This window comes from Populus alba, chromosome 2, assembly GCF_005239225.2.
Source record: "Populus alba chromosome 2, ASM523922v2, whole genome shotgun sequence".
Classification (NCBI taxonomy): Eukaryota; Viridiplantae; Streptophyta; class Magnoliopsida; order Malpighiales; family Salicaceae; genus Populus; species Populus alba.
Window position 1 is genome coordinate 8,173,525 of NC_133285.1, and position 12,413 is coordinate 8,185,937.

The 12,413-nt window shown below is 33.9% G+C and overlaps 2 protein-coding genes across 2 annotated transcripts; both read left to right on the plus strand.

The window, feature by feature from the left end:
- The first annotated feature begins 2,626 nt into the window (after window positions 1–2,626).
- Window positions 2,627–5,218, plus strand: LOC118057739 (ABC transporter G family member 20-like). The gene has a single exon (XM_035070412.2). The coding sequence runs from the start codon at window positions 2,774–2,776 to the stop codon at window positions 4,994–4,996; it is 2,223 nt and encodes a 740-aa protein (XP_034926303.1). The 5' UTR covers window positions 2,627–2,773; the 3' UTR covers window positions 4,997–5,218.
- A 2,442-nt stretch (window positions 5,219–7,660) lies between these two features.
- LOC118057741 ((+)-neomenthol dehydrogenase-like) lies at window positions 7,661–11,834 on the plus strand. Its single transcript, XM_035070413.2, has 5 exons — window positions 7,661–7,818; window positions 7,899–8,145; window positions 10,360–10,428; window positions 10,844–11,020; window positions 11,267–11,834. Exons 1-5 carry the CDS (start codon window positions 7,799–7,801, stop codon window positions 11,642–11,644), a joined length of 891 nt encoding a protein of 296 aa, XP_034926304.1. The 5' UTR covers window positions 7,661–7,798; the 3' UTR covers window positions 11,645–11,834.
- The last annotated feature ends 579 nt before the right edge of the window (window positions 11,835–12,413 follow it).

Consider the following 12,413-nt stretch of genomic DNA (forward strand, 5'->3'; position numbering starts at 1 on the left):
CACTTAAATTCCTGCAATTATTAATTTTATTGGTTGCTATGGCCTATGGGCAGACAATTCACGCTACTTGCTCATAAATATTGTTTTCAAACCCACTTTTTCTTCGTTAAACCAGTACTGTCAAATTCGAGAAGTTGATTTAATAATAATCTAATAATTTGATCAAATGAAGATGATCCAATGAACCTGGTTGGAGTCCAACCATGTCAAAAAAAAAACAATGCGAAATCCTTTCTTTTCTTTTCTTTTTTGTGTTTCACTAAGAACATAGAAAAAAGCTGATATAAGTGGACCTAATGACGTGATCAATTATCTTGATTGGATCAAACAGTTTGATAATTATGCATTCAACCAAGGACCCACTAACAATATATATAGATATGGGGCAAGAAGAACCTCCCACTTTGAGACTTTTCTTCAATCTCTTTGGCACTACTGAGTCCAGAACAGATGAACACCCCAACGCAACCCAGTCCACAGTAGATATAACATCCATACCTAACACTCCCATAAAGCCAGCCCTGTGTTGTGATTATATTTAAAAAGGCATGGATTTCAAGTGAGGTGATGAGAAAAGTTGAGTCATATGAGCCATCGCCATGTGGGGGGTTTCGTGAGGTAGCGGAGGCGTGTAGTAGAGGGATTAGGAAGTGGAGGTTCACCGCCTTTGCTAGTCTTGACAACAGGGAACAAATGAAAGGTTAGCAGATACAAGAAATCAATTGCACACGTCTGCTATTATTGAGGTTTCTTGTTATAGAGAGACAATGGCATGTTGATGCCAATCTTTAGATGTAATCGGTGCATTAATTCTTGCTTTTTGCTTCTGGAAATGAGATCGATATCCCTTTGTCTTGGTTATATGTGGCCCCCGCACCGCAAGGATTTTTTTTTTTTTTTTTTTTTGTAGTGATATTAAACCCAGGAAATCGTCCACATGGTTACCTAATGATATGATCTTTGAACTGGACTCAGTTTTCGGGGTGAATTTGTTGGAAGTTAACATAGTGTGGCCTAATCAAACTTGTGACTCAGTTGAACATGCCAAAAACCAGGTTGACTTAAATAAATTATATCGACTTCAATTAAATGTTTTTTATATATATATAAAATAGAACGACCGTGCATTAGATTAATCCAAGTTAACTCAAGTTAATTCGTTTAATTCATAATTTCGATCATGGTTCTCACTAGATTTAATAACCTTATTTCTCTAAAATATATATTTTATGTAATTATATGATTATAAAAATAGATATTTTTAGAAAAGACAAGATATAAAATTATCGAGGAACAATATAATTCTTTAGCCTAAATTTCATTTCCTTATCAATGCATCTCTTGATTGTTTAAAGAGAAGTCTGTTTTATTTTTTTCAATTATGAGCATTTTTTTAAATAAAAACCTATCATGATCTCAAAATCAAGTATTTATTATTATTATTATTATTTTAGAAGCTGATGCCCCAACTAGCCACCTTGTCTTCACCTTTGGTCCATTATTTATTTATAAAAACAGATAGACTACACTTTGTTTGTCGGTCCAAATTATAGCCACTGAAGAAGTGGTTGAAAAATAAAGCTAGGGTATTTTGAACCCAAAAATCTATTTTTAGCCTATTTTAACCTTAAAATATTTAATAAACACCTTTATTACCTTAATAATCCAGTTTTCAACTCAAAATATTTATAAATGGGTTCCAAAAAAAAATTAAATTGATACAAATTTTCTCAATCTCAATCTACTTTTTCCAGCAATATGAAAATTAAAAAACACCTTAGTGATACTCATCTCATCAAGAGAAAAACAGTGACATCAAATTTGACTTCTTTGCTCACTGAATTTGAAAAACCAATCACTTTCTTTCTTTTTCATTGCTTTATAGAGAAATGTGAATAAAATAAAATTTTAGATTAAAATATAAAAGTTCAAAACTAAAAAAACCAAAAATAAAATTGGAAAAATCTTACCGGAAATTAAAAAAAAAAAAAACTAGATGAATGGTACCGGCAAGGGAAAAATATCTTTTCTTACCTCATTTTTAATTTTAATCCTTAAATTTTTAATTTTTCTTAGGAAATAAAACCAAATTTTTCATGTAAAATCGTGCACTTCGTAATAAGATGTAGGATACTAAAATTAAAAAAATATTAATAACAAAAAAAAATAAAAAGATAAAAAAACAAAAAACACAATTGAAATTATATTTTGTAAGGTGATGAACAATGAAATCACCTTCTATTTTAGATATTTTTTAATAAAAATCTTCAGATTGACCTGAAAGTTCTACTAAAGTGGACATTGTTATCAGCTGGAAGAAACATTTCCTGATACGAGGGTTTTGTTTGATTCTGACTACCTACCTGAATTGGTTATAAAAATCTTTTAAGTTTTAACCTTTTCCATTCAACTTATTGTATTTCTTTTTACGGAGAAATGATTTTGGGAATTTTATCTACCAAAGATTTCCAATATATATATATATATAAATTGATAATGAATAGAAAATAAACAGATTGGTCTCACGAGAATACAAGAAAAACTTACTAATTAATTCATGTTGCCACCTGATCCTTCGCTTGAGTAAGTTTATCCAAATACGAGTTGACTCGGTTACCTTCTTCTTCTCTACAACTTCTCTACAACTTCTCTCACCTACTATATACTCTGTACCATGGTTGGACACTTGATACACCAAACCTACTAAACTCCTCTCCCTCCCTCTCTATAAACTCTCCGCAAAAGCAGAGGTGCAAGGACCGAACATTCACAAATGTCCGATTCAGGACATTCAAACATGTCACAGGGAAAAGGGCTGCCACCCTTTAACCATAACAACCACCAAATGGAGCTCCAAAATTATCCTAGAAGATCCAAACCATCTCTTTCTCCCACCCTTGCCGAGCTCCTAAAGCGTGTAGACGATGCACAAAGCGACACATCCAATTACAGCACTCCTGTCCATCAGCATCAAGTCCTTGAGCTAGGATATGCTTGTAGCTCTATGCCACCATTAACCCCTTTTGTCCTTTCTTTTAACAACTTGACATACAGTGTCAAAGTTAACCAAAAACTGTCGTTTCCATTCTGTGGAAAGGACTCTTCACTTGGTTCTTCGGATACATCTAGCATGAAGGTTTTGTTGAATGATATTTCAGGAGAAGCAAGAGAAGGGGAAATTATGGCCGTTCTTGGGGCTAGCGGGTCTGGTAAATCCACATTGATTGATGCACTAGCTGACCGAATTTCGAAGGAGAGCTTGAAAGGTTCTGTGACTTTGAATGGTGAGGTCTTGGAGTCAAGGCTATTGAAAATGATATCTGCTTATGTTATGCAAGATGATCTTTTGTTTCCAATGCTTACTGTGGAAGAGACGCTAATGTTCTCGGCCGATTTCAGGCTTCCTCGCTCCCTCTCCAAGTCGAAAAAGAAAGCAAGAGTTCAGGCCTTGATTGATCAATTAGGCCTGCGTAATGCAGCCAATACTGTGATTGGAGATGAAGGACATAGAGGCGTGTCAGGAGGTGAAAGAAGAAGAGTCTCTATTGGAATTGACATTGTTCACGACCCAATTCTCTTGTTTCTTGACGAGCCAACTTCAGGGCTTGATTCAACTAGTGCTTTCATGGTTGTTAAGGTCTTGCAGCGCATCGCACAAAGAGGAAGCATTGTAATCATGTCCGTACACCAACCAAGTTACAGAATCCTGACCTTACTTGACCGTCTGATCTTTCTTTCACATGGACAAACAGTATATGCTGGCTCTCCAGGAAGTCTTCCAGAATTCTTTTCTCAGTTTGGACATCCAATTCCTGAGAATGAGAACCGAACTGAGTTTGCTTTGGATTTGATTCGTGAACTTGAAGAAGCTCCAGATGGAACCAAGACGCTTGTTGATTTCAACAAGTCATGGCAAGTCATGAAAAACCCCAAGAACAGAAACTTCAACGCATCCAAGCTTTCACTCAAGGACGCAATAAGTGCCAGCATTTCGAGAGGAAAACTGGTCTCTGGTGCCCCAAATAATTCAAGCTTGACATCTTCAGTTCCAACCTTTGCCAATCCACTTTGGATTGAAATGATGGTTATAAGCAAAAGATCGCTACTAAATGCAAAAAGAATGCCTGAATTGTTTGGAATTCGCCTTGGTGCTGTTCTTGTTACTGGTATAATCCTGGCCACCGTTTTTTATCATCTTGACAACTCTCCTAGAGGTGCGCAAGAGCGATTGGGCTTTTTTGCTTTTGCCATGTCCACTACTTACTACACCTGTGCAGAATCTATCCCTGCCTTTCTGCAAGAACGTTATATTTTCATGAGGGAAACCGCCTACAATGCTTATCGTCGCTCATCCTACGTTCTTGCTCACTCTCTAATCTCGATTCCCTCTCTGGTTGTACTTTCTATTGCCTTCGCCGCAACAACATTCTGGGCTGTAAGACTCGATGGCGGGTTTTCTGGGTTCTGTTTCTTCTTCTTCACGATCTTGTCCGCATTTTGGGCTGGAAGTTCGTTTGTTACGTTTCTTTCAGGAGTTGTATCTCATGTTATGCTGGGTTTCACCATTGTGGTTGCCATTTTGGCCTACTTTCTTCTCTTCAGTGGGTTCTTTATCTCTCGAGATCGAATTCCTTCGTTTTGGTTATGGTTTCACTATATTTCTCTTGTGAAATATCCATATGAGGCAGCTTTGCAAAATGAATTTCATGATCCAGCTAAATGTTTTGTCAGGGGCGTGCAAATGTTTGATACCACGCCTCTCGCCGCAGTGCCATTGTCATTGAAATTGAACATGTTGAAGAGCATTAGCAACACTTTGGGCATGAACATTACAAGTAACACCTGTGTAGTCACGGGAGCAGATATTCTCAGGCAACAAGGGATAACAGATATAAGCAAATGGAACTGCTTGTGGATCACTATCGCTTGGGGGTTTTTCTTCAGGATTCTATTTTACTTTGCTTTGTTGTTTGGTAGCAAGAACAAGAGGAGTTAAATTATTCTCATGCTAGTTATTGATTACTATAAAATCCATTGATGGTTCTTGGCTTCTGTACCAGGGAAAAAAAACCCAAGGCATGCTCACAGCTTTCCTTTTTCTTCATATTCTTAGGAGGCTTATTTTGTATCCGTTCATTTATCATTCAGAAACTATCTTTCTCAAAATTCAAGATCAAGCTTGATGTAATTCAATCAGTAGAGAACAATTGAATGGCCATTGACGATTTTGAAAATTTTGGAATAAATCATGCTACCCATCATTGTTTTTTGAAACATTAATAATGACTTTGTATGATTACTGAGGATATGGATTCTTCACATGACTGGAAATAAACTAATGGTTATTGATAGGATTTGCGAAAGCATTAGCAACAGTCAAATGCACTATGCCTGCTGGAAATCTGTGCAGGTGAACAATGCAGGGCTGGGCAAAGTATTCAGAGTCTGATGATTTAGCATCCCCAAGATTTTCTGCGGATGGGGAAAGGGCGTCGGGGACTTGAAACTAGTTCAAATCTATTACATGAAGTTGCATATCTAAACGTATTGAATAATCATAAAATCTCTGCCTTGGTGTTTCATCAGTTGTCTACACTACTTGATGGGCTTTTCCATTGTCACACTTGGTCAGTTTGACATTATTGCTTAGAATAGTCCCTGTCACTCACTGGTATACCTTAACTAGACCGCCGCCATCATCTGAGTCCAATCTCCTTGCCAATGACAACCAAGATCCTCTCCTCTCTGCAAGAAACTCAACCACAGCAGTCCTGAATTCCAGTCTCCATCCTCTCTGCTGGAAATTCAGCCACAGCAGTCCTGAATTCCAGCCTCCATGCTTTTGCAAATCCACTTCGAAGTCAGAGGCAGCGCGTGAGGAGCATCCTCCGCCTGAGTTCAATCAGTCAGTGCGTACACTCCAAGCGCCACTACTGCCCCTTTCGGTTCCACCCAATTCCAGCGGTTTTCGGTCAAGTTCCAGCAGCTCTCAAGAGGTTAACTTCAATCCCATGTGATTTACCCTTCTTTTTTTTAATGATTTGTATCTAAATGCAATATTTTGACGGGGCTTTGATAATTGATGCAAGTTTAAATTCTTGTGGGGATGTTGAGGTGTGAGAGTGCTGAGATTTTCGTATGTACAAATATGTTTTGATTTACATGCATCCTGCATTCAGAGTTTACACATGGTTGGAACTGCAAAATAACTGTCATGTGTGAATAATGTTTTGACAAATATGGTTAGAATCATGAACTGCATATCTTTGTGCATACGTTTGTGTATAATTTAAAAAAAAAAATGGTAGGAAAGTTTCGTAAAAAAGGAGGGGTCTTTTGATTTCATGTTTGTGGGTTTGTGCATGTAATTGATTGTTTCTAATCCATAATAAAAAGAGGTTTTTCGTAAAAAAAAAAAAAAATTCTTTGATTTTGTGTTTGTGTGTTCATGTACGTAATGAATAAAATGTTTTTTTTAGAAGTGAATCAGAATCCGAATCCGTGAGGTGATGGATGCCTTGCTATCAATGTTTTTAAACCCGGTTCAGTAGTTGACCCGGTTCAAAGCTTGGGTCACAGGTTTTGACCGAGTCACCTAGATCAACCCTATTTATTTTTATAAATTAAAATGATATCGTTTTGATAAAAAAAATAAAAATAATCAACGGGTTTTTGATTGGATCTTGTCAGATCATCGGGTCAACCGTCAGGTCAGCCGAGTTTTTAACTACTTTTATTTTCTTATAAACCCAACTCGATTTCTACTTTGAATCAGTTAGATCCTGAATCAACTCATTGAATCAAGTTTTAAAACTATACTTGCAATATCTTTTCAAATTACTTTTTCATTTGATATTATCATACCAATAAAATTACCTTTAAGGTGGTTATATATATATATATATATATATATATATATATATATATATATATAAAGATGTACTTTTATTTTATATCTTTTATTTTATCTTTATTTATTATTTTAGAAATAATGCATACTAGAATTTTCTCTTCTTTATTTATTTATTTATAGAGAAAAAAATTATTTTAGTGATGATACTTTAAGAGTTTATATATTTATTTTAGTATAATTAACTTCTTGATAGAGAATTTTTAAAAACTAGTTAGAATTTAATTACTATAAACTCCTTATGAATTTTCATAATTTCATTATGATATTGGGTGAGACACTTCATTGTTGTACTACAAAATCAATAAAATATTATTTCATATTATCCTTTCGTAAGCCACTAGGTCTTACTAAAGCCTCACGATTTATAAATTATATATGACGTAGTCTGTATTTTTTTTATGGTGCCAAGTTCATCTCTCATAATCCATTCATTAGTTAAGTGGTCCTCATTCCAGCCGAGAGGTGTCCGGTTTGCGATTTTTTTTCCTTCTCGTATTATAATTTTAAAACCTAGTCTGGTTTGTTGAGAACCCAGAACTAGAACGTAGGCAGGTTAGAGAAAAAATAAATAAAAGTTAAAAATATGACAGGTTGACCTAGTTATCCAATTAACTAGACAATGACTATTTATTTTTTAAAATTAAAATAATGTTGTTTTAATTTTTTAAAAACATAGAGTTGACATGGTAAAACTCGTAACCCAAACCTTAAACTGGGTCAATTATCAAACCAGGTTTAAAAACTATGTGTACTTCACAAACTTGGACTGGTATTGCTTGATGATAGCATAAATAAGGCAAGAGATTCCCTTAACCACTAGTGTGGACAAAGAGACAAAGAGACTTCAAGCTTGTGTCTCTCTCGAGTTCTCAAATCCTATAATCGATGGCAGAAGCAACCAAGAGGTATTCTTTCATTACACGCATGGCCCCAATAATGAAAAGCTGCTGCTTCTTGGTGACATTTTTTTGTTTTTTTTTTCCAGTTATGCAGTGGTTACAGGAGCAAACAAGGGTATTGGGTTCGAGATTTGTAGGCAGTTGGCTTCTAAAGGGATTGTGGTGGTCTTGACTTCCAGAAATGAGAAGAGAGGCCTTGAATCTGTTCAAAAGCTCAACGAGTCTGGTCTCTCAGATTTTGTGGTTTTTCATCAACTTGATGTGGCTGATATCAACAGTATCGCTTCTTTGGCAGATTTCATCAAAAGCCAATTTGGAAAGCTTGATATCTTGGTATGATTAAAGCCTAGTTTCTTCAATGCTCTATTTTCCTTGTTCTTCTTCAAAAACTCAAATTTAAAATTTTATTCAATATTTTATCTAATCAAAACTCTATATTATATATAGCAATTCTGCTTCTATACTAGGAAAAACATTCTAATCAAAGTTGAAAAAATAATAATCTAAACAAAAAAAAAAAAAATAAAGCTAAATCAACAAAGAAAATATTATAAATCATGAACAATAATGTTTGGGTTTTTATTTGAAGGCCTTCTCGACCTTACGATGACCATGGAATGATAACCCAAAAGTAAATTGAGCATTTAAAATCTCTTAGCAAAATTTCATCCTAACCCAACAGTCAAGTCAAACTTTATATCCATTAATATAAAATTGTGAATTATGAAAAGATTTCTTATATTATTCTCCTCGGGTTGCTAGAACTTGCCTAGTTCTAGCCATATATATGTCTATGTTGTTGTTGTTGTTGACTATTAAATAAAATGTTAGCACCTTGGGCTCCACTAATTTGTAGTGTGCTAGCACTGTATAGTAGGCTGACTTAGATATAACAGGCTAAGAATAAATTCGCAAAACATTATAAATCTTTATATAATCATTACTAGTCGTTAATATTATTTCACATTCCATCATTTCTCACATCATTTTAATTCATTATAATCTCATTCTTCTCTTCCTTTTCAATAAATTAGGATAAAAACAATATATTTTTACTTTTAATCTCAACAACTACCCATTATATTCTAGACATCAACATTATATACTTCCCCTTTAATTAAAGGTATACGCTGTTTGCCATGTATAACATTCATATCATATTTCCATGACCCGCTTAATAGTCAATGACATAGTAATTATATCGCATCAAAAACTATTAAAATATCATTTCTAGAAAACAAAACAGGACAATGTTTGTCTATGATTACCTCATTATCTTAATTAAGCCAATTTAGTTTGTAGGGCATGTGATTTTTTTCTATCTTAAGTTGCAACTTATCTACTACCTCAGCCAACACCATATTTTTATAAATATCTCTTTTGATTATTAGATTACGTACCTTGTTTTTAATGATATAAGTATAAAACCATCAATCTCATTACAATAATTCATTCTATACAACTTTTCGGGTGAAATTTAATACATATAACAATGATCATCCATAATTATATGAAACCTATATAAATATTGATTACAATATGTATTAATTACTAATGTGAACTAAAAAAAATTATTAATAACCAAATAATTAGTTATTATTGGTTTAACTTAAAATTATCCAATTTATTTTGATAGTACCCTTAAATCATTATTAATTTTCTACAAAAATTCAAATTCCTTCAAATTTATCAAAATTTTCAACTTAACAATAAAATTGATAAAATATGAAACGTACTCATTAAATAAGTTATTATTTGTTTCATTATAAAACACCCAAGTTACAAAATTAAATTAAATTTCATCAAATGACAAACAAATATAATTTTTAAAATCTCAAACAAACCCTAACATATATAAATGATATATTCATGCAACAAATTTCTATATAAAAAAACTATAAAATAAGTAAACACATAAATAAAATACATATATTACATCAAAATGCCAAAAAAAAAAATTAACATTTTAAAAATAAGTTGCAACAAAAAATGGATAGTTATATTTATTTGATGTGACAAATCTTCAAAAACAATTAAACCATACCAAGGATATATTGATAAACTGAGTATTGGGGTGGCTAGATTTGTGATGGTGAGAGCTTAATTTGTGACAAAATATAGGGGTGTTGTGTGTGTAGATTTTTTTTTCTTTTTTTTTAAGAACAAAAAGAAAGAAGAAGAAGAAATTAGAGAAGGGTAGAGGGGGTCGTCTATGAGGTTATAACTTAAATATTACCAATGAATTCACTGACAGGCATTAAGAATGAGCATATTGTCTCGGTATTTTTGTTTGTGATAATGACACATCATTTTTCTTTTTCTTGTTTTTTTTTTATTATTTTTTGATTTACAAGTGTAATTCTCTTGGTATTCCTTGATGGAAAATTATTGTCGGTACAATAACAAGGGAAATTGCAAGGTAATATTCCTTCGGTAAAAGTTATTAATATTTACCAACAGGTTTTCATCTGTCAGTATATCTGTTTGTATTTGGCTATTTTCTGGTCCGACTCCATTGTCTGATGAAAATGTTGGAACTATGCACAGGTGAACAATGCAGGAGTAGGTGGAGTCAAAACAGATGGGGATGCTTTAAAGGCTGCGATTTCGGCTAAGGTAAGTCTCTAAATGAAGATGTTTGATGAAGTTCAAAGGAAGACTAATTAGCTTTACCGTCAATTGAGGTTAGACTTTTTACCTGTCTGAAGGGTGATGTCGAGGCTGAAACTTTTGTATTAGCCAAGATCTAAGAATTTCCTTGAATCTCCGGTCTTCGCTATATTTTCTCTCAGTAATTCATTTAGGATCGTGCAAGTTAAAGATTATTGCTTATATCTGTGTTTTTCATTTTCCTACATATATGCGGCCATTACATGTGCTGTTTAGATCAGATTTACTATACAAGACTTTTTCCAGATTTGTGGGATAGGCAGACAGGATCATGTTATCACCTCGAAAATTCCTTATCCTGTATGATTGGCAGTGATGCATATAGCTGCCAAGATGATTGAGTTTCATTTGATTGATGCAGGAAGGTGCAAAGATCAATTGGAGTGAATTTATCACTCAAACTTGGGAGTTTGCCGAAGAGTGCCTGAGAATAAACTATTATGGTGCAAAGAGAGTGGCCGAAGCACTTATTCCCTTACTCCAATTGTCTGATTCACCAAGAATTGTTAATGTTTCCTCTTCCATGGGAAAGTTGAAGGTAAAACCTTGCAAGACTTCTCAAGAAATAATTAATTCGGTGTTTTCTTGGTGAAGAAACTCATTCGATATGATTTCAGTTTCTGACTGTTTTAAAATCCAACCAAGTTGAAACGAAAGAAAACTTCTGGAAATGCAGATCTTCATTCAACCACTGAAAATCTTAAACAGGCTTCGCTACACTGCTAGATGTTACTTGATGTGGTAGGAGCAATCATTACAGACTTCTCTTGTGATGTCTTTACAGGGTGTATCAAATGAATGGGCTAAAGGAGTGCTAGGTGATGCTGAAAACCTTACAGAAGAGAGAGTGGATGAGGTTTTGAGCAAGTATTTAGAAGATTTCAAAGAGGGTTCTTTGGAAACGGAAGGCTGGCCTGCTATGATGTCTGCATATATACTCTCGAAAGCAGCTATGAGTGCCTACACACGGGTCCTGGCCAAGAAGCACCCAACTTTCTGTATCAACTGTGTCTGTCCTGGTTATGTTAAAACAGATATAAACTTCAATACAGGCATAGGTCCCGTTGAAGAAGGTGCTGAAAATGTAGTTAGGCTAGCTCTGCTGCCTAATGGTGGTCCTTCTGGTTGTTTCTTTGATAGGACGGAGGAGTCGCCTTTCTGATCGGAAGCTGCTATCCATCTCTACAGAAACAAATTAAACCTACACCCTCTTGGTTACTTTGTCAGCAATAATATCTAAGAATATACGTGTATCTAAGAATATATGTGTATCTAAGACTTGAACAAACCAGTTTGTAGCTATCCTCCAGAGTTCGGTCGATAGTATCATAGTAAGTGTGACTTTTTTCCAATGTTCATGCATGCAGCGCATGTCTGATTGGTTTTGCTTGCTGACACAATGATCTCAAATGGCAGATTAATTATATACTTACCTGGATAGAGTATATACTGGTATATGAGTTAGTCATTCACAAAATTTTAATCTGAAATGTGCTGTGTTTTCAACTGGACTAAGAACTTATTTCATCACTAAAATAAATATATTATCTAAGAAACAAATAAAATAAAAACATATCAACTGAAAATTGGTGTAAAAAATGGATAACATTTTTTTTTAAAAATATGAAAATGTTTAAAGAGAGATCATTTTACAAGATAAAATAGAAATCTTAAGGAATTAAAAATCCTAAGATACTTAAACATTTAAAAAAAAAAAACATTATCATATCAAAAATTTATGTTAAAATTTAATATTTTTTATTTCCTCCTTCAACAATTGATTTGTATGAAAATCAAGCTTCATAGTTTTTCTCATTTTACTTTCTATTAGGTTATCTTGTTCACATGATTTGGCTCACAAGGTTCAGTGGATTTACCTAACTTTGCTAGTGTTTCATTTTGTAGGTTTTTTTTATTAATTGATTTTCTTT